The sequence below is a fragment of the Heloderma suspectum genome, chromosome 3, assembly GCF_057233095.1.
Source record: "Heloderma suspectum isolate Gila_16-S chromosome 3, 16-S_ref, whole genome shotgun sequence".
Classification (NCBI taxonomy): Eukaryota; Metazoa; Chordata; class Lepidosauria; order Squamata; family Helodermatidae; genus Heloderma; species Heloderma suspectum.
Genome location: NC_139460.1, coordinates 46401860 through 46429671, shown reverse-complemented (window position 1 = coordinate 46429671; position 27812 = coordinate 46401860). Strand labels below are relative to the sequence as shown.

General features: G+C 43.9%; 1 protein-coding gene across 1 annotated transcript in view; it reads right to left on the bottom strand.

Annotated features, from left to right (window-relative positions):
• LSAMP (limbic system associated membrane protein) overlaps positions 1–27812 on the bottom strand; it is a 725808-nt gene that overhangs the window by 70954 nt on the left and 627042 nt on the right. The window contains exon 4 of the mRNA XM_084843046.1: positions 10689–10823. Coding sequence (XP_084699172.1) covers positions 10689–10823 — 135 coding nt within the window. The remainder of the gene's footprint in view (positions 1–10688; positions 10824–27812) is intronic.

Below are 27812 nucleotides of genomic sequence, written 5' to 3'. Positions count from 1 at the left end.
TCTTGCAAAATTTCGGCTTAAATTGAAGAACGTTAAGGAAAACCACTAAACCATTCAGGTATGACCTAAATCATATCCCTTATGAATATACAGTGGAGGTGAGGAATAGATTTCAGGGATTAGACCTGATAGACAGAGTGCCTGAGGAACTATGGACGGAGGTCCGTCACATTGTTCAGGAGGTAGCAACTCAATCCATCCCAAAGAAAAAGCAATGCAAGAAAGCAAAGTGGCTGTCTGAGGAGGCTTTACAAGTAGCTGAGGAAAGAAGGGAAGTGAAAAGCAAGGGAGAAAGGGGAAGATATATCCAACTGAATGCAGAGTTCCAGAGAATAGCAAGGAGAGACAAGAAGGCCTTCTTAAATGAACAATGCAAAGAAATCAAGGAAAACAACAGAATGGGAAAGACTAGAGATCTTTTCAAGAAAATCGGAGATCTCAAGGGAACGTTTTGTACAAAGACGGGCATGATAAAGGACAAAGAAGGCAGGGACCTAACAGAAGCAGATGAGATTCAGAAGAGGTGGAAAGAATACACAGAAGAACTATACAGGAAAGATCTGAATGTCCCTGATAGCCATGATAGTGCGCTCACTGAACTTGAGCTGGATCATGGACAAAGCAAGAGAATTCCAGAAAAACGTCTATTTCTGCTTCATTGACTATGCTAAAGCCTTTGATTGTGTGTATCACAACAAACTGTGGCAAATTCTGAAAGAGATGGGAGTACCAGACCACCTTGCCTGTCTCCTGAGAAACCTGTACGAGGGTCAAGAAGCAACAGTAAGAACCGGACATGGAACAACCAATTGGTTCAAAATTGGGAAAGGAGTACGACAAGGCTGCATATTGTCACCCTGCTTATTTAACTTATACGCAGAGTACATCATGAGAAACGCCGGGTTGGATGAATCACAGGTCGGAATTAAGATTGCCGGGAGAATTATCAACTACCTCAGATACGCAGATGATACCACCCTAATGGCAGATAGTGAAGAGGATCTAAAGAGCCTCTTGTTGAGAGTGAAAGAGGAGAGTGCAAAAGCTGGTTTGAAACTCAACATTAAAAAAACTAAGATCATGGCATCTGGCCCCATCCCTTCCTGGCATATAGAAGGGGAAAAAATGGAAGCAGTGACAGATTTTATTGTCTTGGGCTCCAAGATCACCGCAGACGGTGACTGTAGCCATGAAATTAAAAGATGCTTGCTCCTTGGGAGGAAAGCTATGGCAAACCTAGACAGCATAGTAAGAAGCAGAGACATCACATGGCCAACAAAGGTCCTTCTAATCAAAGCTATGGTTTTCCCAGTAGTAATGTATGGCTGTGAGAGCTGGACTATAAGGAAGGCTTAGCGCCGAAGAATGGATGCTTTCGAACTGTGGTGCTGGAGAAGACTCTTACGAGTCCCCTGGACTGCAAGGAGGTCAAATCAGTCCATCCTAAAGGAAATCAACCCTGACTGCTCATTGGAAGGACAGATACTGAAGCTGAAGCTCAAATATTTTGGCCACCTAATGTGAAGAGAAATCTCTCTGGAAAAGACCCTGATGCTGGGAAAGACTGAAGGCAAAAAGAGAAGGGGACGGCAGAGGATGAGATGGCTAGATAGCATCACTGATGCAATGAATATGGACTTGAGCATGCTCCAGGAGAGAGCGCAGGACAGGAAGGCCTTGTGTGCTATGGTCCATGGGGTCATGAAGAGTCAGACACGACTGAACGACTGAACAACAACATTATTTTTAAACAATCAGTGCGCGGAAGCGGAAGAAGATAATAGAATAGGAAGGACAAGAGACCTTTTCCAAAAAATTAGAAACATCGGAGGTAAATTCCTGGCAAAAATGGGTATGATCAAAAACAAAGATGGCAAGGACCTAACAGAAGCAGAAGAGATCAAGAAAAAGTGGCAAAAATATATGGAAGATCTGTATAGGAAGGATAATAATATGGGGGATAGATTTGATGGTGTGGTCAGTGAGCTAGAGCCAGACATCCTGAAGAGTGAGGTTGCATGGGCCTTAAGAAGCATTGCTAATAACAAGGCAGCAGGAGATGACGGTATCCCAGCTGAACTGTTTAAAATCTTGCAAGATGATGCTGTCAAGGTGATACATGCCATATGCCAGCAAATTTGGAAAACACAAGAATGGCCAACAGATTGGAAAAAATCAACTTGTATCCCCATACCAAAAAAGGGTAGCACCAAAGAATGTTCAAACTATCGAACAGTGGCACTTATTTCACATTCCAGTAAGGTAATGCTCAAGATCTTGCAAGGTAGACTCCAGCAATTCATGGAATGAGAATTGCCAGATGTACAAGCTGGGTTTAGAAAAGGCAGAGGAACTAGAGACCAAATTGCCAATATCCGCTGGATAATGGAGAAAGCCAGGGAGTTTCAGAAAAACATCTATTTCTGTTTTATTGACTATTCTAAAGCCTTTGACTGTGTGCATCATAACAAATTGTGGCAAGTTCTTGGTGGTATGGGGTTACCAAGTCATCTTGTCTGCCGCCTGAGGAATCTGTATAATGAACAAGTAGCAATGGTAAGAATAGACCACGGAACAACGGACTGGTTTAAGATTGGGAAAGGAGTATGGCAGGGTTGTATACTCTCACCCTACCTATTCAACCTGTACGCAGAACACATCATGCGACATGCTGGGCTTGATGAAGCTAAGGCTGGATTTAAAATCGCTGGGAGAAACATTAACAATCTCCGATATGCAGATGATACCACTTTGATGGCTGAAAGCGAGGAGGAGCTGAGGAACCTTATGATGAATAGGGATGTCACAGAATTCCGTGACGGATCTCAGCGAGGCCGAATGCAAGTGCATTCGGCCCCCCAAAATCCATCGTGGAATGAAGCCCCCACCTCCCCCAACCCACGAACGTTGCGCGAAATGGAGCACTTACCTGCTCCCGTCGGCGCCAACTTGCGAATGGCGGCCGCCTTGCAGCCGCCATTCACTTCTTCTTCACGGCCGTGATAAGCTATGTAAATACATACGTAGCCTATCACGGCTAATGCAGGGACGCCTTTTGCGTCCCTGCGGAGGCCATGATAGGCTATGTAAGTATTTACGTAGCCTATGATGGCAGGCTTAAAAAAAAAATGCGTACGCAAATGGCGGCGGCTACGGTGGCCGCCATTTGCATTCTGTATTTTTTGCCGTTTTAGCCTACGTAAATATTTACGTAGGCTATTACGGACAAAAAAAGGGGAACGCAAATGGCACCCACTACGTCATTTGCGTTCCCCTTTATTTCGCCGTAACAGCCTACGTAGATATTTACATAGGCTAAAACGGTGAAAAATACAGAACGCAAATGGCGGCCGCTGTAGCCGCCGCCATTTGTGTATGCATTTTTTTTAAAAAGCCTGCCGTGATAGGCTACGTAAATACTTATGTAGCTTATCACAGCTCACTACAGGGACGCAAGTGGCGGCGGCTACAGCCGCCGCCATTTGCATCCTTGCTGCCCAGCGGCCAGATGTTGGGCTGCGGGTGGAGCCGGCCAGCGGCTCCGCGGAATCTCTGCAGAGCGGAGGCGGCCGGCCAGGATTCCGGGGGGGGGGGCAACTGGAGTGCCTCCCCCCCGTCGAGGATTCCAGGGGGAGGGACGGAGCGCCTCCCCCCCCACAAATGAATCCACGAAATTGTAAGTGACTTTCGTACATCCCTAATGACGAAGATGAAAGAAGAAAGTGCAAAAGCTGGGTTGCGGTTAAACCTCAAAAAACCAAGACTATGGCAACCAGCTTGATTGAGAACTGGCAAATAGAGGGAAAAAACGTGGAGGCAGTGACAGACTTTGTCTTTCTAGGCGCAAAGATTACTGCAGACGCTGACTGCAGCCAGGAAATCAGAAGATGTTTACTTCTTGGGAGGACAGCAATGACAAATTTTGATAAAATAGTTAAGAGCAGAGACATCACACTGACAACAAAGGTCCGCATAGTTAAAGCGATGGTATTCCCCATAGTAACCTATGGCTGCGAGAGCTGGACCATAAGGAAGGCTGAGCGAAGGAAGATAGATGCTTTTGAACTGTGGTGCTGGAGGAAAATTCTGAGAGTGCCTTGGACTGCAAGAAGATCAAACCAGTCCATACTCCAGGAAATCAAGCCAGACTGCTCACTTGAGGGAATGATATTAAAGGCAAAACTGAAGTACTTTGGCCACATAATGAGAAGACAGGATACCCTGGAGAAGATGCTGATGCTAGGGAAAGTGGAAGGCCAAAGGAAGAGGGGCCGACCAAGGGCAAGATGGATGGATGATATTCTGGAGCTGACGGACTCGACCTTGGGGGAGCTGGGGGTGGCGATGGCTGACAGGAAGCTCTGGCGTGGGCTGGTCCATGAAGTCACGAAGAGACGGAAGCGACTGAATGAATAAACAACAACAAATTACAGTGCTTTGTCCTTCCCCACCCCAGCTGTTCTTCTCTCCTGCCTATTCACAGACAACTTTGGGACTGGTAGTTCTTGAGAGAGTATGTCAGACAGGGAAGCATAATTGCCTTATCGCATATACCCTCAAGGTAGCTTACAATAAAAAGGAATTAAAATGTAAAAATGTCCTATGGGCAGAAGAAGCCATAGGTGGGAGCTGAAGGATGATCCTGTGCCCCTCACATCAACAATCATATATGTGGGAAGGATACAGTTGAGGATGTATCCCACTGTGTTGTTCCAACTATAGAACCTCAGAGGATGCTGGGCCATTGTTTGGAAAAAGATGGCAAATAGCAACTTCAAATTGCATTGCCGCTTTCAAAACTACAAGGGTAGCCAACTGTGTACTCGCAGCTGAGACACAAGAAAAATATATTGAAGACAACTCCATTAGTTGTGGAAGAAACAAGTTGATTTAAACATTTATTTATTCTGTGTGCTTGCATATTATTTTCATTTACTATTTGATGTAATTTTTGATGTGCTACTGAATGATTTTAATCTGTAATTTCTTTCCTTATGACTTGAAATGTATGGGGATAATGGTATTTATATAAGGACATTAATTGCTGTTCTTTTTTTTTTAGTCCCCTTTCTAAATGCTTTCTAAAATTGTCGTTTCTACTGCTGCATTGCACTAAGCTGATGATTTCATTGAGCTTTCTAGTGTGAGCCCAAGATCACTTTCTGAGTAGCAAATTTAGAACCCAAACGTGTATGTGAAGTTAGAGATTTCTGTCCACTTTGCACTTACTTTCAAAGTCAGGTGTTGATTTATCACATGCGTATCCCTCTCTTTCTCTCAGGACAGTATACCTGAGGTGTATCTCTTTTATCCTACAACAACCTGAACCTGTTGAGGTAGAGTAGCAGAGAGAGGAGAAGGAAAGAATGACTAACTCAAGGCCATTCAGGGAACTTCATGGGAATTCAAACTCCAGGTCCCACTGGTCCATGTCTAACACTCTAACCCACTCTAACACTGTAACCCAGGTTCATGGGAGTTGGAATTCCAACTCCCATGAACCTGATACAGCATGGCCAATGGTCAGGGTGATGAGAATTGAAGTCCAACAACATCTGGAGGGCCACAGGTTCACCATCCCACTTTGACCACTACCCCACATTAGCTCTCATTGTCACATGAGAATGGTTACACAAAACAGGTGACGATTAAGTAATAATATGGTGAACTGGTATAAAATTGACGAGAATGAATTTTGGCAGAGGGCAAACTACTTCAGGTAAAACTGAAGTGGTTTATTAGTCATCCTCTCCAATCCCTTTCCCACAGATGTCAGATTATTAGGATCCCAGACTTTGCTTTATCCCTATCACTCAAAAACCAGCTATGTGCTAGATCTGCAATCTGCAGTGTTATGTTCAAAGCTGTGCATTTTTATTTGCAGCCGCTGCTAAATAAAATGTGCAATGACAGCTCGAAACAAACAAAAGCTGTTAGTGAGAGTCAAAATGTGTGTATTTGTGTCTATTTTTAATGTAAATTCTCCCTTTCTAGCCCTATATAAATTTCAGCTAGACATTAAAGAAGACATTTCCAACTGGGATATTTTAGGCCTCATTATCTGTCCCAAAGGCTGTACATAAGCGATCAGGCTTTACGGTGCTCATTGAAAGCATACCAGTAGAGACTGGGCCTTCATTAGCAAAAATGAATAGGCACTGTATGAACAGAAGGTAGCTGCTGGAATGAGAAATGAGAAAGGGTAGCTATCATAGTTCCTGAACTCCCAGTGTGCTAGACTATTTACACACACTTTCATTGGGGGATTTCTTTGAATCCCCCGGCTTTCAGTACCATCTATTTGCCAATGACAATCAGCACTACCTCTTTACCCCATCACTTTCTCCATCGATCCAATCCCATATCTCCAACTGTCTGTCTGACATGTCTGCTTTGATTTTTCATCACCATCTCAAACTAAATATGTCCACATCTGAACTTCTCATTCTTCACCCTGTTGCTCAGGCATGAAGCCTTAGCTTTATCTTTTATTCTTCCCTCTGCTTTGCCTTTGCTTCCCAAAATGAGCCTGTTGCCAACTCATGTTTCCTCTCCCTATACAACATTGCAAAAATATGACCCTTTCTTTTGGCTTTCCCCTCAGCACCAATGCTGGTTCATGCTCTAGTAATGTCCTCCCTTGACTACTGAACCCTTCTCCTCTCTGGCCTTCCATCATCACACCGTAGCCCCTTCACCCCTATCCAAAACTCAAATTCCAAGATCATTTGTGTCTCTCATCATTCAGACTATGTGATGCCCCTCCTTAAATTCCTTCACTGGCTTCTTATCCAGTCCTATATCCAAGACAGTTCCGCATCTTTGTTCCAAATTTCTGTCCTCATATCCCTCCTCCAGCTCCACTCAGAGATGCCTGAACATCATCCTGTTTTCTTAAATAACTCCACATGTTCTTTCTTGCTCCCCTTAAGCCTGGATCCTCTTGCTCTGCTTCTCTTAATAACTGGATAAGTTAATAATGAGACAGGTGGTCCCTTAAATAGCCAGGCCCTGAGCCATTTAGGGCTTTAAACCTCGAATTGAGCCCAGAAAACAAATGGCAACCAGTGCAGATCTTTCAATATTGGGGCAATATGATCTTGATACTGTGCACCAGTTATCAGTGTAGTAGCTGTAGTTTGGACCAATTGAAGCTTCTGGATGCTCTTCAGGGGTAGCCCTAAGTTGTGATGTGACCAAGGCAGGGATAGCTCTTGACAAATCAGACTAATTTCAGGAAAGGTTGCAGCTGCAGCACTAAATGCAATTGTGTTAATATATTCCTTGCCATCACCACCACCTGAAAATCCAGAGACAGCACAGGATCAAGGATCACTCCTAAGCTGCAAACAGGATCAATGGGAAGGAGTGCAACCCCTTCTAGAACAGATCATTGACCCAAATTTACCCAATTTGCATCTCCTGGAACTGAACACAGATCCAAACATAATCTGCATTTGAAGTCCCATTTCAAAGGTTGCAGTGTGATTCATAGAACAACAACAACAATAAGAATGCATTAGAAAAATGTGTACTTCTGAAAAAATATGCATGAAAAAATGTGTACATTTGAAAAATGTGCAGAAAGATGCTCTAATCAATGGGAGAAAAACGCATGCAGCTGATATGTATATTTGGAAAATTGAGCATGAAAACATGCATGGATTTTCATGCAAACACCCCCACCCCCGCTGCCCAAGCTCACAATCTGATATGAAGACAAGACAGAATGAAATCTGAGATGGAAATCGGAAAACCTCAACAAGCTTGAATTTTGCTGATTTGCTATCCATATCGCTGACCACTATATGCAAGTATGTGCCAGGCCAAGGGCATTACAGAAATCTAAATGGATAATGAGTGCAATGCAGTCTGGGGTAGGAATGTAGTTATTGTTTAGGCCATCACCAGCTTTTGAGTTTGTTATCATCTACAAGAGCAAAGAAGAGCATGCAAAGTAAAAAACTATGGATACACATGCAGTGTGTTGTTGTTGTTCAGTTGTTCAGTCGTGTCCGACTCTTCGTGACCCCATGGACCATAGCACGCCAGGCCTTCCTGTCCTGCGCTCTCTCCCGGAGCGTGCTCAAGTTCATATTCATTGCATCAGTGATGCTATCTAGCCATCTCATCCTCTGCCGTCCCCTTCTCCTTTTGCCTTCAGTCTTTCCCAGCATCAGGGTCTTTTCCAGGGAGTTTTCTCTTCGCATTAGGTGGCCAAAATATTGGAGCTTCAGCTTCAGTATCTGTCCTTCCAAGGAGCACTCAGGGTTGATTTCCTTTAGGATGGACTGATTTGAACTCCTTGCAGTCCAGGGGACTCGTAAGAGTCTTCTCCAGCACCACAGTTCGAAAGCATCAATTCTTCGGCGCTCAGCCTTCCTTATAGCCCAGCTCTCACAGCCATACATCACATGCAGTGTAGTGAAGTAGAATTTCTTGTATTTCCTTTTCAATCTCAAATTAAGTTCTTCAATATTCCAATATGACCTTGTTTAACTAGCTGTGGCTACCACTTTATCCAATTAACACAGTCTGGATCTTTGTCTACATGCAAAAATTGCACTTATTCACTAATGTTGTAATCCTAAACATACTTAAACCCCATTGAACACAGTGAGGTTTACTTCTGTGAAACCTTGTATGGGGTTGCACTGTAAATCATTGTAGCTGTCCTGGAACCCTTGTGAGGCATTTGGATTGTTCTAATTAAATTGGTGTTATTTTCTTGTACTGAGAAACATTAATTCTGTGACATTAAAGGAGGAAGGAGTAGGTGAAAAAAGAAAAAGCATGGCAATACGTAAACATGATATGTTGTAATTCTGAGTGACCACATCTGTAGGCTAATCTGTGCCACGTTTGTTGCTTATTTTCTCCTGATGGCTCTTGTTTACCATGTTTCCTGAGGGGAAATGCCCGTTCTTATTAAATAGTCTCAGTCTAATGAGATTGTTATTTAAGAGCCTATCTTGCATGTAGGCAGAACATATTTAGCTTTCCATTGGGGGAGAGATGAAAGCAAGAGGGGATTCTAAGTTCAATACAACTCAATTCGATAATATCATAATACAGCTCATTCTTAATTTTCCCACAACTTAAGGGACCTGTAATCAGACAATATTCACCTGCAAAAGTTATTATTTTCTATGCACATGTGTGTGTGTGTGTGTGTGTGTGTGTGTACAAAGAACTGAGCAGGTTGAGAGAGCTTCAAGTAGCTACTACTGTGTACTGTTGCATATTCAGTTCTGATCACTGGGCTGAGTTTGAAGAGAACAAATGATGGTCCCTTGAAATCAATAGGTGTTGTACTTCTCCAGCTTGTAAATGAAAGACAAAACGGATGTTTTCTCTTGGCTTTCCTTGCCATATTTCCCACATGCTGACAGGGGAGGGGAACTGTCTTGGCCCCAAACAGGAAGGCAGATGAGAATGACAGGAGCAGAATGGAGAAGGCACTCCTAGAGGAATGTGGATCCTTTCCTGCGGCTGAATTACTGCCTTTAACTGTCAGCCCTAATCTCTTCAGCCTTTCTTTTTCTTCGTCCTCTTACAGTCACTCAGTTAAAGAAATGTAGTCAATTGATCAATTGATTAGATCTGAATAAATCTCTGCATATGACTAAGCCAATCGTTTTGAAGGAAAATGCATGGTTTCTTTATTTTTAACTGAAATGTGACTATGTCATAGCAGGCATCATATTGTGATGAGAAAGGAAAGGGGATATGTTTCTTTTAAGGGATGGCATTTGTTATCTGCAGGTATTAATGCATGTATCTCTATCTCTATCTCTATCTCTATCTCTATCTCTATCTCTATCTCTATCTCTATCTCTATATCTCTGATGCCTGACTACTGCGGTGCGTACTATGTTACGCTTGAAGAATGTCCTGAAGCTTCAATTGTTGCAAAATGTAGCAATAGGCTGCTAACCAGTGCACGGTATCAAGAGCATATTACCCCAGTATTGAGAGAACTACACTGGTTGCCCATTGTTTTCTGGGCTCAAATTAAGGTGTTGGTTTTAACCTTAAGATCCCCAAATGGCTCAGGGCCTGGCTATTTAAGGGTCCCCTGTCTCATTATGAACCGATCTGGTTATTAAGATCTGCAGGAAAAGCCCTTTTGAGGATACCATCTCTCAAAGCCCATTTGTTGGGAATGCATGATTTCTCCTGTATTGCTCCCAAACTGTGGAATGCTGTCCCTTCTGAGTTACAGTTGGACCCACTCTTATGGCTTTTCAAATAGGAGTCTTTTGATATTTTTGTCTTAAGTAGATACCTTGTTGCATTGTTATATGTTGTTGTTGTTCTCTTTTTATTGCCTGTACTTTTAATTTCATTTCAAAATAAAACTCCACATTAAAAAATAAAAGGAAAAATAAATAGAAGCATAGTTTTACATTCTACAAATGGGAAGAAGAGACTGAGGTAATGAGTCGGTCACCAAGCAACTTTATGGCTCAGCAGGAATTTCAAACCAGATCTTCCAGTTCCAAGTCCTATGCTCTTTCCCCAGAACACATTGTCTCTTTTTAAAACTGTCAAAGAACGTCCACTGGGATTAGGAGAATTTTCACATTCAGCTATGACCCACTTCCCTCCCCATTGCCATTGCTGCTCCACAGTGGGGTTTAGCTTTCCTTTCCCTCCCCTGAACCAGTCATAACAAAGGTACTCACAATTCACAGTGACTCTCACTTGCTTGACATCTGCTGTGGAAACCTCGTTTGCCGCCTTGCATTCGTACTTGCCTGACTGCTCTCGCGTTATCCCCAGGATCTCCAAAAACTCTTCCTCACCTTCAAATTCTCTGCCTATGAAGAGACAGAGACAGTTCAGTTAATAATATGGAGGTAGAGAATGCTACTCCCAAGCAAGTCTTTAGGCCAGCTGCTATTCACCTCTCACAATCCATGTACACACCCTGTGAAACAAAAGTGGTTCAGCCCAACTTTCACAGAAACGTATTACTTGTGTTCCAAGTGCTTTGAACAACTAATTGTCCATCAGAACCCACTGTCCCTCATTGTCTGGTGGATTGTCATTCTGTTTCCACACATTGACAGAATCAGATTTTTTTTCCAATATCCCAAATTTGTGCAAATTTGCACTTGCAAAAATGCACAAATCCCCCTAAAATGTGCAAATCCCCCTAAAATGCATACCCCCCCTAAATAACCATGTTCATGCTTTAGCCTATGGGGGAAATGTGCATTTTCAGCCAGTGTTCTTTAATTTTACGTATTTTTCTATGACAAAATTTGTGTAAAATTCTAGAAAGTAAAACAAAAACAAAAAACGGTCCGCAAGTCCGCAGAATCCATTGAGAATCAAGAAAAGCTAGTCTGCTGTGGAACTTGTGGGTCAGATTCATAGAAATCTGAACTCATGTGATTTTGTTGTGCATTTCTCCAACATCCCTAATCAGTACCCACTGCCTCCATTAACAATCTAAAGAAAGGGTTACTTTGTAGAACAGGATAGTATGGGTTAAAATAATATTTTACACTTTGTTTACTCTGTCAAGAAGTAACTGCTGCATTTCCCACCAGGAAGCTGCCAGTTTTACCTGTAAGCATAGGCCAGATGCTACTCAGTTAGAGAATCTACTGCACGTAACTATGATGTAATGTCACAGAATAACATAGTCAGCGATGAAAACTAGCCTTGGGTAAAAATAATGTACTCAGAGTTACGAACAGGAAAGACAGAATGTGCGCACAAGGCCTAAATTTAGATTCCCCAAAGCAGGGCTACATCTGCAAATGACAAAATTATTTCTGTTCCTGAAAATGCCAAAGAAATAGTTCTGAGTGGCAAACATCAAATCCCAACATTCCAGACAAAGGATCTGAGAAAATGAAAAGCAAACACATCCTCATCAACATTTCGAAAAACAAGCATAGGATCCATAATGGCTACAGATATACAATCCCCCCTCCCCCTGCCCAATGTTAGAGGTCATATTAAAACTTCTTTGGCTTCATTTGAAATTCCTCCAATCTTTGGGTAAGGTAAACCTCAAAGTTCATTCTGAATGTTAGTTTAGGCCAAGCTTGGATACAGCCTAGTGATAGGTGGCACAATGGAACATATACAAGAGGAAACCCTCCTAATGGTACAATCCAGTATTTATTCAAAAGTGGACAAAACTTTCCTTCATGCAAGTATTTTTCCCCTCAAATGCCCAACCTGTCCACTGGGCATGTGACTTCTATTGAAGCTGTTCTGCACAGTAGATAGTGGGATTAGTGTTTGTATAAAAATACACTGAAATCCTATGATGAACTATGCTGTTTGGGTTTTAAAGTACCTATATTCCACACTACTTCACTGGGCACTAACCGTAGGGATGCTAAGGAATTTGATCTTTGTGAATTCCTATAGAAAATGACCTGATCCACATGTGCAGATTGGAACATAATTATCCAGGGACTTGGCACTTCTGTGAATTCGCAGTTCTTGACAATATGCATTTAAATTAGCCCTGGCTAATTAAAAATGACCTCCCCCCAAGTTTGGAATAATCTTTGGGTGCTGGGTGAATTCTAAAACACTGAGGGGGTGGATTACCATGACTCAAAAGATGGTTTCTCCTTTTTCCATAACAAAAAAAGCTTTGCTGCCTCACAGCAGTCCAGGAGTGTTTGTTTGTTTGTTTGTTTGATAATGAACATTAGTTTGTTTTAGTATCTAAAAAATGTAAATTGAATGGCAGTAATATGATCTGAATACCTACTTCCCACAAGCTCCCATATTTGGCTCAACATAGTGAAAAATGTGTCTTTTAATTTAAATACATATTTTGAAAGACAATAGAAATGTATTATGAGAAGCATTTCAAATTTTACATTAATTTGGAAATGGAACAACGTGGAATTATGGGTAAAACATGGAAAAGTGACACAGAGCAGAAGTAGGCAGATTTGCTTATCCCTAGCCAATCTCAGGGCATGTTTAGACAGAAAAAAATTCCTACAACTCCCTCCAGCCAGCCCTGCTACAACACATCGCTTACAGACAGCTACCCTACCTAAAAAGGATACTCACCACCACCAACAGACCTTGCAATAGAGATACAGACACATGAACCAGACCCTGTGGCAGACCCAGATGCCAACTCCATTCCCATATCTACCCTGGCAACCCTGTTACAGGATCTAATGGTGCCACCCACAATATCAGGGGTTCATACACCTGCTCATTCTCCGATGTGATATATGCCATCATTTGCCAGCAATGCCCCACTGCATCTATATAGAACAAACAGGCCAGTCTCTACTTAAAAAGAATAAATGGACACAAATCTGACATAAGGAATGGCAATCTTCAGAAACCAGTGGGGGGACCACAGTGGCAATCTGTGTAAATGGTGATTTAAGGGGAAACACCCCCCCCAAAACCTAAGAGTTCCCAGATTTCAGGAAAACGCCCGTGGCTCCACTCGCAAATGCAAGCCAAACTGGGGGCTCAGGGGAAATCCCGAGAGCCTAAAAAGGTCTGGATTATTTGATGGCCATCCCTAAGTACATCTCATTATGAAACTCAACTCTATTTCCTGTGGTTTGAATAGGGACAAAGTTTTTTTTTTTAAATCACACTATATATGTTAATCGGCTCACCATTGCAGTGGTGTCTGTTTTATCACCCAACATTTTGTGAACAGCAACTGTTAAGATAATAATCATAGCCTGTACTGTCCTGCATTTCAGTTTTGCATTTCAATATGTTAATCGGCTCACCATTGCAATGATTGTGTTATCACCAACAACATCTTGTAAATGGCAATTGTAGGTAATTATCACTACCTGTAATTCTTAACATTTCAACTCCTTCTGACAACACTGTTTACAGCTCCCCACCCCCACCCCCAGATGTGTATATACTATATAGAGACTGACCAATTTGAGGCTGATACTTCATGAAGTGGACAGTGCCCATGAAAACTTATAGCAGAATAAATACATTTGTTAGTCTTTAAGGTGTCACAAGACTCATCGTTGTTTTTGCTACTACAGACCAACATGGCTACTCCTCTGCAAATTAAAACTGGGAGTGATTTTCCCTGCAACCATTACTAGCAGCATAATTCTAGCAAAATTTGCAAACTTATTAAATGCAAACTCAGAATTTATTTTGAATGGCACTTGATGGAGTGATGTACACTTTAGAAACCTATCCACTTCATAAGATAATGTAAGAACATAGAATAAGAGGAGCCCTGCTACATTAGACCAAGGACTTATCTAGTTCAGCATTCTGTTTCCCACAGTGATGAACCAGTTGCTTATGGGAAGCCCACAAGTAGGGGCAATAGTCCTCTCTTGTAGGGAGGTTACAAGAGTCTCGGAAGGGGGTGGAGTCTGTTGGACCCCCTCCTACTTGCGCTCCCCAGGACCTGCTTGCCAAGCCTCCACACTCACCTGGACCCACTCGCTGAGCAGCCCCATGCCTGGTGAATGGGTCCAGCCTGATCCCTAAGCGAGCCACCATTTCACATAAAAATGGTGGCTCAGGAATTTCTGGGAATCTAATGTTGTGTAAGTGGTGGCTGTAATGGGCCCATTTATGCAACACTATGGGCGAGGAGCGACTCCTGCCTCTGCTGCCTGTCAAGCTTTCACGGTCTCCTTCCTTGCAAGGAAGGGTACCATGAAGGCTTGACAGGCAATGGAGGCAGGAGTCCTGTGCTGCCCTCCAAACCCCTCTTTCTCCCCCCCTTTACACAACATTGTTGTTGTTGTTGTTGTTGTTGTTGTTCACTCATGCAGTCGTATCTGACTCTTCGTGACCCCATGGACCATAGCACACAAGGCCTTCCTGTCCTGCGCTCTCTCCTGGAGCATGCTCAAGTCCATATTCATTGCATCAGTGATGCTATCTAGCCATCTCATCCTCTGCCATCCCCTTCTCCTTTTGCCTTCAGTCTTTCCCAGCATCAGGGTCTTTTCCAGAGAGTTTTCTCTTCGCATTAGGTGGCCAAAATATTTGAGCTTCAGCTTCAGTATCTGTCCTTCCAATGAGCAGTCAGGGTTGATTTCCTTTAGGATGGACTGATTTGACCTCCTTGCAGTCCAGGGGACTCGTAAGAGTCCTCTCCAGCACCACAGTTCGAAAGCATCAATTCTTCGGCGCTCAGCCTTCCTTATAGTCCAGCTTTCACAGCCATACATTACTACTGGGAAAACCATAGCTTTGATTAGATGGACCTTTGTCGGCAAGGTGATGTCTCTGCTTCTTACTATGCTGTCTAGGTTTGCCATAGCTTTCCTCCCAAGGAGCAAGCGTCTTTTAATTTCATGGCTGCAGGCACCGTCTGTGGTGATCTTGGAGCCCAAGACAATAAAATCTGTCACTGCTTCCATTTCTTCCCCTTCCATATACCAGGAAGTGATGGGGCCAGATGCCATGATCTTCATTTTTTTAATGCTGAGTTTCAAACCAGCTTTTGCACTCTCCTCTTTCACCCTCAACAAGAGGCTCTTTAGATCCTCTTCGCTTTCTGCCATTAGGGTGGTATCATCTGAGTATCTGAGGTAGTTGATAATTCTCCCGGCAATCTTAATTCCGACCTGTGATTCATCCAACCCAGCGTTTCTCATGATGTACTCTGCATATAAGTTAAATAAGCAGGGTGACAATATGCAGCCTTGTCGTACTCCTTTCCCAATTTTGAACCAATCGGTTGTTCCATGTCTGGTTCTTACTGTTGCTTCTTGACCCTCGTACAGGTTTCTCAGGAGACAGGTAAGGTGGTCTGGTACTCCCATCTCTTTCAGAATTTGCCAGAGTTTGTTGTGATCCACACAATCAAAGGCTTTAGCGTGGTCAACGAAGCAGAAATAGACGTTTTTCTGGAATTCTCTTGCTTTCTCCATGATCCAGTGAAAGTTGGCAATTTGATCTCTAGTTCCTCTGCCTCTTCAAAACCCCGCTTGTACTTCCGGTAGTTCTCGGTTCACATGCTGCTGAAGTCTAGCTTGTAGGATTTTGAGCATCACCTTCCTGGCATGTGAAATGAGCACAATTGTGCGGTAGTTTGAACACTCTTTGGCATTGCCCTTCTTTGGAACTGGAATGTAAACTGACCTTTTCCAGTCTTGTGGCCACTGTTGGGTGTTCCAAATTTGTTGGCATATTATTGAGTGCAGCACTTTAACAGCATCATCTTTTAGGATTTTAAATAGCTCAACAGTACTTTTCCATAAAGCCCCAAGCCGCCATTTTATACAAAATGACAGCTTGCTAAGAGGACAGGCAGCCCTGTAGTGCTTGCTGGGCGCTTGCTGAGCTGTCCAGGGGCTCATGAATCACAGCAATTGGGGGCTCATGGCAGCTTGGTGAGTGCCCAGCAAAACTGGGCATGGGTGAATCCATCCATCCCTACTCTCCTGCTCTTGCAACCCAGTAGCTGGTATTTAGAGGCAAGGTGCCTCTGAACCTGAAGGTTGCATAGCGCCATCATGCCTAGTAGCCATTGATGGTCTAACCCCTTTTTAAAGCCATCTAAACTGGTGGCCATCACCACATTCTGTGGAGGCAAATTCCATAGTTAAACTATGCGCTGTGTGAAGTAGTATATCCTTTTGTCTGCCTTGAATCTCTCACAATTCATCTTCATGGAGGCATTTCATTAAGCCTTCAGAACTTTATCTAAATTCCAGATGTATATATGAAGTTCATTTGTTTCCTGTTTCCTGGAGTGTTAGCTGACTACACCTGAATGGCGGTATCAGCAAGACCTATACCTTAGAAGCCCTACAGTGGCATCATTGTCTCTGAATGTTCTATTCATTTTATTGGCATGTTTCCTGTGGCATATAAACCAAAGTACATTAGCCACCTCAAACTAGCTGAGTGCAGCAGAGCATGGATGCAAGACCATAGCCAAAATCTCTTTGCTTTATGTTATTAATTGTGACTGACAAAACTTTGACCAGAACATTGTCCCTTTCAAAAGAACATGTGAGAAATAGAGTGGTTCTAAAAAATACATTTACAGCTGGAACTATCATTTTCATTTTTGTGGGTGGGCAGGAACAGCCAAAACAAGACAGAAACACGTCTGGATTTGGAAGGATCTTAATCCAGATCAGATGAACATCTTCCAAACTGGATTTGGATTATACATTGGCCTGAATTTGAATGGCAAAAGCTGTCAGGTACATATACTGTATATATACTGTAGTATATATACTGTAGAACAGGCATCTGGATATTGTGCCCACTTTGTGGAGACAGAGGACTCCTTGCTGTTTGAAGAAGCAAAAGTCCTCCTAGCCCATGTGGGAATTATTCAGATATCATCCAAAATGTGTTGCTGGAGGCATTATGAAACAGCCTTTCGGTAGTGAGGTAGACAAATCAGAACTCTCAGGGCTAAACTAAACAAACTTCTAAACATGCATCACAGAGCTATTTATTTACTTCAGAATACGTAGGCATGGTCCTAATTCAGATTGGGACCACAGCGATCCCAATCCAATTTAGGATTTTTTAAAAGCTTCTCCCCATTTGTTTTCATCCTGAAATTCTATCCCCCCCCCCCCCGATTCCAATGGACATGTCCTTTTCTTTCTTTTTTAATCTCCCCACATGGGTTTTGGGATGAAAACAGGTGTGGAGGGAAAGCTTAAACAAATAAAACCTTCCCAGTGCACCACAGTCCCAATCCAAATTAGGACCACATGCACTTACTCTGAAGTAAATAAATCAAACATGCATAGCTCTGTTATACGTGATTAGAAGAATGTTTAGTTTGGCCCTCAGAGATACTTTGAAGGGAGAAGAGCAAGTAAGGCCACAAGCCTATGCATGTTTAGACAGAAAAAAAGTCCTACAACTCTCAGCATTGTAGGACATTTTCCTTTCTAAACATGCATAGGATTGTGCTCTACGTTGCATTTCATCTTCCACCACTTGTTTTTATGACTAAACTTGGCTTTCTAAGAGCTGATGGTTGAAACTCAAGGGTGTGGTAGTGGAAACTCACTTGTACAATAGGACTTCCCTGTCCTCTCATCCCCCTGCAGCCTTCAAGACATCCCCAAAATCTGCTTTGCAGGGTATCCCAATCCTCTGGAGAATATTGGGGGAGTTCCAGGGGTGGAAGCAGGAAGGAGGAATCTGTTTTGCAGGCAGATGTCATTCTGTCAGACAGGTGCAATTAGATTTTATCCCATGTCCTTGGAGGTAAATACCCCAGCAACCACTCATAAGGCTGACAGTATTGGAGATTCCACAATTATTGTAAAATGTTTTCATAGCTGAACCTTCTGTTCCCTTTGAAGTAAATTATCTCCTCAAGGGCTCTTGCACTACAATCAGGTGCATCTTCTCTCTGCACAGCAAGATCTGTGTGGCACAGGTGTAGTGACAGCACAACTGGAGAGGCACAGGCCCAGCTTTGGAAGTTCAAAATAAGAGTGGAATGAGAGGATGCAATTCACCCGTGCTTCCTGTCTTCTTCAAAATATGTCCAAAGCACCTTTCATTTTCTAATGTTACTTCTCAGAGGGATGAAAAAGTTGTGGGCTGGCAGTACCAGGAATAGATCCTTTTCGGTCAGAGTGCACAGAAGGCTTGCAATGCCTTTTAAAACTTTGTTTTATTTACAAAATATACAAGCAAAGCATATGTGGAGGCAAAGAGAAAACAGATGCTTTGCCTCAAATCAGATCCCCAAGAGGGAGGCCTGCACTTCCAAGGCACCTTCAGACACCTCACGGCTCTCTCTTTCTGCCTCAACTGCCAGCTGCTGTTTCTTACTTACAATCTGCCAAGCACTCCTCTCAGACTCTACCACTATTGGTGAACTGCCATTAAGGATGCAATCCTATGCATGTTTAGACAGAAAAAAAGGTTTCTTATGCATGTTTAGACAGAAAAAAGAATTCCCAGCATTCCCCAGCCAGCATGGTTGATTTACGTCTACCTTGTGAAGTATGCATGGCATGTGTACAGCAAAGTCCTTGCTCCCTCAGTTATGGGGTTGGATCCAGATTTAGGTGTGTGCAACTGGGCTGGCGGAAGTGACTTCTTCCCTGCCCCTCCTTCCCAGAGCAGCTCTTCCAGCCCCCTGAAAATGCTACACAATCAAATAGGGGGACCCTGCTGAATGGGGTGAGCTGTGATGCAGGGAAGAGGGAAATCTCTGAAAATATGGTGGCCGCATCTTCTGTGAGCAGAGCCCTTCCACTGACAGAAGGCAGATCCTGGATGCAACTCGTGGTCTTTGCTACCCCTTCACTTCCCCAAATTAGTTTCTGTAGAGTCGATCCTGAAAACATAGGATTTAATTATATAGCACTTTGAGGGTGTTCAAGGCACCTCATGAGCGTTACCTCAGCAGTCCTGTCAGCAATTATGATAGGTAAGTGATCTCCCTTAGCGAGTGAAGCTAACAGACAGTGGGCCAGTTCCCATGATCAAGCAGTGGCCTATTTAAGTCATGGTGGTCTGTGGCATGTGCGTGCAGCCATTTTCAATATTGAAGCCGCAACTGCAGCTTGTCATGTCATCTGAACCCAGTGAGGGTGGGTTGTTGGCATGGTTAACAAACCACCCGCAACCCTAAAACTGCACATGGCTTCTGGGTGGTTTATTAACCACACCAACAACCCACCCTCACCAGGTTTGGATGACACAACAAGCTGGAGTCGTGACTTGAATATTCAAAAGCCACCTGGCATGTACAACAACCCACTAGGGCTTAAAAAAACCAAATCATGGGTTGCGGTGATTGTGCAAACCTGGTCAGTAGCTTGTGTAAAGGCCACCTGGCAAGGTCATGGCAGAGGTGGGATTTGAACCAGGGTCTTCTTAGGACAGCTCTCACCTCTAGTGGCCTTATTCGTTGAATGCCAGTGACTGTTGTTATTTGTGTTGATCTGTTATATTGCAGGGTGAGTGGAGCTGTACACACAATTTAAAATGGGACACTGCTTCAAAGGGGTTCACATTTTAAGTTAGAAAAAGAGAGTGGGAGAGGAACACAGGGAAAGAGATGGACAACAAACTGCTTGTATACTTTTAATAAAGCCACATTTGTTCAGGGGATGAAGCTTTGATCCATATATTGAATTACAGCTATAAAATGCAACACATACTTACAGTGCAATCCTGTACATATCTACTCAGAAGTAAGTCCCCTTGAGTTCAATGGGGCTTACTCTCAGATAAGTGCCTACAGGATTTCATTCTTAGACACTCCTCTGTCAGCAATGGGGTCCTAAAAGCAGAACCATTTTTATTTAAAAAAAATCATTGAAGTGTGATGCCATATCATGTTAATAAGAAACAACACTGACACAGTTGGACATTTCAAATGGAGGTCTTTGCACAGAATTTGTGCTAATTCAGTTCAGCAAAGAGACAACATAGCTCTTGTTACTTCTAAACTAAACATCTAAAAGAAGTCTAAGGCTATCTTTGAGGAAGAGGGAAATGAATGGTAGGAAGAGCTGAGTCTGTCTGCAGGGAGGCATTAAATAGTCAAACTCAGGGAAAAAAAGAGCCAGCAAGGAAGGGGGGGGGGTTGATTGCTATCTATTTTATTGCAGTAAAGGGAACTGGAGGAAGGTGGACATTTTGGACAATTTCCAGGGAAAGTCTCTGTGTTTGCACTGTTTTATAAGCAAGTTGGGAATACCACCTGCTTACTGGCATTCTCCGTTGTTATAACTCTAGATGGCTCCCCACTGTGTATTCTCCAAATGTTGTCTTAGTTTAGCTTTATATATCCCAAGTGATGGGTGTTTCTTCACCACTTTCCTAAGGCAAGACTGTCCAGCATATAAATAAAGCTGACCTTTACAAAAGTGACCTTTCCTTAGCGACATCCTATAAATCCTGGTAATGTACCACTTTACCTTGCAGAATATACCCTTCAGAGACTCCTAGATTGATAGTTATCACAGCCTCCCTTAGGTGCTGCCAGGCCAAGCCCTACTTATGCCATAACCATACATGCCAGGCCATACTCATTCTTCTAACAAAAGGGTCGACAGCCTGTGGCCCTAGGTCCACAACCTGGCCTTATTTCAAAAGCCCTTTGCAAGTGATCAGTTCAGAAATCTGGCAAGAGCAATCTTTCCTTCCCCTGGCAGCCCACTGGGCAGGAAGCAAGGAAGTTAAACTATGGAATTCACTACCACAAGATGTAGTGATGGCCACCAATTTGGATGGCTTTAAAAGGGGGTTGGACAAATTCCTGGAGAAGGCTCTCAATGGCTACTAGTCCTGATAGCTATGTGCTATCTCCAGTACCAGAGATAGTGAGCCTATGTACACCAGTTGCTGGGGAATATGGGTGGGAGGGCGCTGTTGCACTTGTGTCCTGCTTGTGGGTTCCAGGTCGACATCTGGTTGGCCACTGTGTGAACAGAATGCTGGACTAGATGGACCCTTGGTCTGATCCAGCAGGGCTCTTCTCATGTTCGTATGAGAGTTAAAAGGGGCGGGGGAGAGAAGAGGTTGTCAGAAAGAGAGAGAAAAGGGGTGGCCCCACCCCTCATTGGCTTTGGCAACACCCACTACTGGCATGGAGCCCTGACAGATTACCCCAAAGGAAGGTGGCCCTTCACAGAAAACAGTTTCCCTCCTGTGTTTTAACAGCATATAGGAAACAAAGCTTTTAAAGCACATGTGGGGAACCAGTAGTCTGTGGGATGAATGTGGCACTCGGCCACTCTCTGTGTGGGCCCGGAAGCTCCGTCCACTACTTCCTGCAGCCTAGCTGATCAGCCATCAGCGAGTCTGCAGGGAACAGATTGCTGTTTGCCTGCTGCTAATAGAAGGTTAAAGCCCCCTCTGTCAGCGATTCCTGCAGGCAAAATGGCTGTTTACTTGCTGCTATTAGCAGGTGAAAAAGACTTTCAATTCACCCCCTCCCATTATTCTAATCCTGATTGTGTGTGTGTGTGTGTCCTGGTGCCCCCTCCAGGTCCCACTCACAACCAGGCCCATCACTCATCCAGCCTTGAAAGGGTTGTGTAGGGGCCAATGCACCCCCCGCTCTAGAGGCTCCAGATATAGAGCAGAGAGGTGCCAGGATTAACAGTGAAAATCAAATCACCAGCTGCTTGCACTTAATAGGGACTGAATAAGCTTCGCCAGTGCAGGTATCCCCTTTAGAACACATTCATCGATAAATGACGAGACCTTTGAATTCGCTTTCATGTCTTACGTCCGCTGTTTTTGCATTCTAATTGCACCTCCTAAAGTGGTTGGCAGCGTAAAGCATATCACACCTGCAGGCTTGTGTACTTTCAAGCAAACAAAAGCCCACTCAGTAGCCCCCATAGTGATGGGGCAAATCCAGATGGCCTTAATGTCTGGGAATGGATGCACTACTTTAGTATTTCTGATCTGGATGTTTGGGATGTTGAAATCCCTACAGGTCCTCCACCAACAGCTGCACTACTGACAGGGACGAGTACTTTCTTTTTCTCAGAGAGACTTGCTGCACTTCTAGTTGTGAATTACAATGCCCAACCAAGAAGCTTAAAAGCTGCCCTCTGCACATGCCCCCCCCCCCCCCGTGAAATGACAATATGTAAACTGCATACAAACACAGACCACTTTCTTATGTGCAGTCACAGGCACACCTAGGAGTCCTCATTACAACATATAAAGAAACACTTATTTATTTTACAATATGATTTTTGAGCCTTCTGGCTTGCATGGAGGCTTTCCTTTTCAGATAGTCACCCTCAACAATTAGAGGGCGACGGGTGCAACGAAGGAGAGGGGAGGGACTGGAGTGTTCCCTCCTATCGTGTCTTTCTCCTATTCAGGTACAGAACACTTGAATAGGGTTAATGTTAAAATAACAACAATAAAAAAGCAGTAAATCAACATATAACTAAAAAAGAAGAAGCAATCACTGGTAAGACTGATTGCAGTGGAAATTAACCACTCATAAATGCCCAGGGAAACAGATGGATCTTTGGTGTTGTTGTTGTTCAGTCGTTCAGTCGTGTCTGACTCTTCGTGACCCCATGGACCATAGCACGCCAGGCCTTCCTGTCCTGCGCTCTCTCCTGGAGTGTGCTCAAGTTCATATTCATTGCATCGGTGATGCTATCTAGCCATCTCATCCTCTGCCGTCCCCTTCTCCTTTTGCCTTCATTCTTTCCCAGCATCAGGGTCTTTTCCAGAGAGTTTTCTCTTCGCATTAGGTGGCCAAAATATTTGAGCTTCAGCTTCAGTATCTGTCCTTCCAATGAGCACTCAAGGTTTATTTCCTTTAGGATGGACTGATTTTACCTCCTTGCAGTCCAAGGGACTCGTAAGAGTCTTCTCCAGCACCACAGTTCGAAAGCATCAATTCTTCGGCGCTCAGCCTTCCTTATAGTCCAGCTCTCACAGCCATACGTTACTACTGGGAAAACCATAGCTTTGATTAGATGGACCTTTGTCGGCAAGGTGATGTCTCTGCTTCTTACTATGCTGTCTAGGTTTGCCATAGCTTTCCTCCCAAGGAGCAAGCGTCTTTTAATTTCATGGCTACAGTCACCGTCTGCGGTGATCTTGGAGCCCAAGACAATAAAATCTGTCATTGCTTCCATTTCTTCCCCTTCCATATGCCAGGAAGTGATGGGGCCAGATGCCATGATCTTCGTTTTTTTAATGTTGAGTTTCAAACCAGCTTTTGCACTCTCCTCTTTCACCCTCAACAAGAGGCTCTTTAGATCCTCTTTGCTTTCTGCCATTAGGGTGGTATCATCTGTGTATCTGACGTAGTTGATAATTCTCCCGGCAATCTTAATTCCGACCTGTGATTCATCCAACCCGGTGTTTCTCATGATGTACTCTGCATATAAGTTAAATAAGCAGGGCGACAATATGCAGCCTTGTTGTACTCCTTTCCCAATTTTGAACCACTCGGTTGTTCCATGTCTGGTTCTTATTGTTCCTTCTTGACCCTCGTACAGGTTTCTCAGGAGACAGGTAAGGTAGTCTGGTACTCTCATCTCTTTCAGAATTTTCAGAAAAGATCTCTAGTCTTTCCCATTCTATTGTTTTCCTCGATTTCTTTGCATTGTTCATTTAGAAAGGCCTTCTTGTCTCTCCTTGCTATTCTCTGGAAATCTGCATTCAGTTGGATATATCTTCCCCTTTCTCCCTTGCTTTTTGCTTCCCTTCTTTCCTCAGCTACTTGTAAAGCCTCATCAGACAGCCACTTGGCTTTCTTGCATTTCTTTTTCTTTGGGATGGATTGAGTTGCTGCCTCCTGAACAATGTGACGGACGTCCGTCCATAGTTCCTCAGGCACTCTGTCTATCAGGTCTAATTCCCTAAATCTATTCATCACTTCCACTGTATATTCATAAGGGATATGATTTAGATCATACCTGAATGGTTTAGTGGTTTTCCCCACATTCTTCAATTTCAGCCGAAATTTTGCAAGAAGCAGCTCATGATCTGAGCCACAGTCAGCTCCAGGTCTTGTTTTTACTGACTGTGTAGAGCTTCTCCATCTTTGGCTGCAAAGGACATAATCAATCTGATTTCGATATTGACCATCTGGTGATGTCCATGTGTAGAGTCGCCTCTTGTGCTGTTGGAAGATGGATCTTAGCTTGTTGATAAAATGTCAGTAACTTTGGCACTACATATAATTCTTGGGGGAGGGCACTTCAAATTCAGGGCACCAACATGGAGAAGGCCCTTTTTTGTATCACCACCTGATGTACTTCCCCATATACAATTTAATATTTTATATAGACCACCACAAACCCACAACCACTCCCAAATGTTTCCTCAAGCACAAATACTACAGACTAGGGATGGGCGGATTCCCTACCTGCCTGCGGGAATCTGCCTGCGGGGAAGAGGTGACCCATTCCTCCCCCCGGAATCCTCTTTGGCCGGCTCCTCTCCATGGCAATTCCACGGAGCTGCTGGCCAGCTCCGAAGCGCCAGCGATATGGTCGCCATGCCGTATCGCTGGCTGAAGGGGACTTGACTGACTGCGGATGCAAATGGCATCTAGGATGCCATTTGCAGCCATAAAGGTCTTAGTTTAAGGTACATTTTATCAAGTAAAACAGGGACGCAAATGGCATCTGGGACGGCATTTGCAGCCCTGTTTTACGTGATCGTATCGCTGGCAATCTGGAGCCAGAGGATCCGGCCAAAGAGGATTCCACGGGGAGGCAGAGGTAAGTGTTCCATTCCGCCTTGGACTCCAGGGGGCTGGATTCTTTAGAATCCAGACTCATTGGAGTCCATGGCGGAATTCTCCACCATCCCTACACATGGCAAATGTACTCCAGGGAGCTGAATTGGCCAAGGCTCCTGGGCTCATATCTACTCTATACTTTTAGAAATGTAAATGCACTTCTAATGTGACAGAAAAGATTTGGTTGACCTGGGATGGAAACAGGGGAGTCCTGTGTGAGACGTAGCCCTCAGTCTGACATATTATGGATACCTACACCCATATGTACCTACAGCATATGTCTGCTGATGGAAAATATGGTATTTTGGAAAAATGTTTAACAACTATGTTTCTCTTTACAGGGTTTTGATCTTTCACGATTTTAAATACACACAGCTTGTCATCAAGGCAACCCTGTAAGACTAAATTAAGGGAGAGGAATTTTGCCAGAGGAGCAATCAAGAGGTAACATCCCTATCTGCGGGTAAATATAAGAGAATCAACGGCAGAAGTAGGCAGCCATTTCATGTTCACTTCAATGTAATACGCGGAGGAAACATACACACAATTCCTTGCTTCCCCTCATGCACAAACACAATGCCCCGCCCCCTTTTTCTCTGTCTTTCAGATATACACCACCTTCCCCATGCTGTCTTCAGGGCTGGCCCTACCAGTAGGCAATGTGAGGCAGTTGCCTCAGGCAGTGGATGCTGTGCTGGGGGGCTGAGAGTGTAGTGGTGTATTGGAAGATGCTGTCCTGTCATGAGTATTGAAGTAAGATTCAACTGTCAGCTAATTTGGCTTCTGGAATCCGCAGAGGGGCACCATCTTGTTCTTTGCCTCAGGCAGAAAAATGTCTTGTGCCAGCCCTGCCCCTCTTATACACACACATATAAACATGATGACTGCCTCTTTCTATCAAAATACTCAGTCTCACACATGTGTCAGGGTGGTTTGCAGGTCACAATAAGCCACCATGGGTTAATTAAGATGTGCTCTGAGATGTGCATTGGCCACCATTTTGAATATGCAAGCCACAGTGGGGGGGCACCACAGTGGGCACCTGGGTGATATAGGTTATTTGAGGGTTAAACAACCCTCAGATAACCCTAGATATATCAGAGCCCCACAGATTAATTAACCCACAGTGGCTTATCGTGACATGTGAACTGAGTCACACACACACACATAGGGCTCCTTCACACCAGGCTTTTATCCTGCGATTGAGATTGCTCCTTCACTGAAGTTTACATGACGCAGTGACCCTGCCATGACCCTCCTGTACTAAATGCCCTTTGTTCCGTTTTTAAATAGATTGCAGATAATAAGCTATCAAATTACCCCATTTTGTTCTGCTTCAGTTTCCTTTGTGAAAAGAGTGAAAGCAGCAAGAAGAGGTGTGAGATCAAGATGGAGGGGGGAGGAGGGGGAAAGGGGAAGGGAAAAAGGAAGCACATGTAAAGGGAGTCAGTTGTGATCCTGCGTTTAAAATGGAAGCAGAAGCCCCATTTTAAACGCAGGATTTTAGGCTGGCGTAGAAATGCCCATAGGGTGTTTTTGCATTAAGCAACCCACCCACCCCTGCAAAAATCCACATCCTTTCCAGAACTTCCTGCTTTCGGTTTCTTTGTGGGATTAGGAAGGGCAGGCAGACATGTGGTTTGAACTGAGGGACTGTCTCCCTCCCTCCCTGGCATGTGTGCAAAGCAGCAGGTGGGTTCTTGTTTCTGTAACTTAACTTCTGCTGTACTCTTTTCTCGCAGCCCCCAGGGAACCTCTGACTTACCTCTGAGTGGACATAAAATGTAAGATTGTGCCGTAAGTCTGCAACCCTCAGCACACTGGGAGTAAACCCCATTGAACTCAGTGGGACTTCCTTCTGAGTAGGCATAAGATTGCCCTGTAAGTGTGCAACCCTTAGCACACTTACTTGGGAGTACGCCCCATTAAACTTAATTGGGTGCTCTGAAACAACAGAGGACGTTGCTTCTGAGCTTGTTGGGGTGGGGGATCAGATGTGTTTCCCTTCACTGGAGGAAGGCATTTTAACCTTTTCTCCCTCCAACTGAGAAATGTGCTCAAGCATTTACATGGCAGACACCTGGGAATCGAGGAAAGTCCTTCCTCAGCAAGACTTGAGCAGAGGCAGGAGTTGCAATTGGCGGGTGATTCTTGCCCTCGCGCCTGTCAAATCTGCTCCAGCATGCCCTGCCCCCATCCTTGATTTTGTCACCCTGACTGCGTGTGCCCCCAGCAACTGAAAACAAACGCCCACAGCAGGCAGATAGAGCTGTTTCTTCTGCTATTGGAGAATTTCACAGGGAGGTCATGCTGCTCCTGTTCTGTGTGGTGGAAAAAATAGCACATTTATTGCATTTGGGGAAAACATGGGATGGGATGGGGGAAATTGCGAGAGACACCCTGGAGGGTAACAGCATCATCTAAAGAGCCCACAAACTTCCATGAGAGAGCCATCTCAATAGCAGGACAAAAGCTCCATGTGATGAACCCCATACACACACACAATGCCCTCACATGCATTCTGTCTCATACAAAATGTCCTGTACACAACCACAAAGTGCCCCCCTTTTCTTTCTGACACACACCCACATAACCTTCATTTTCTGTTGCCTCTTTT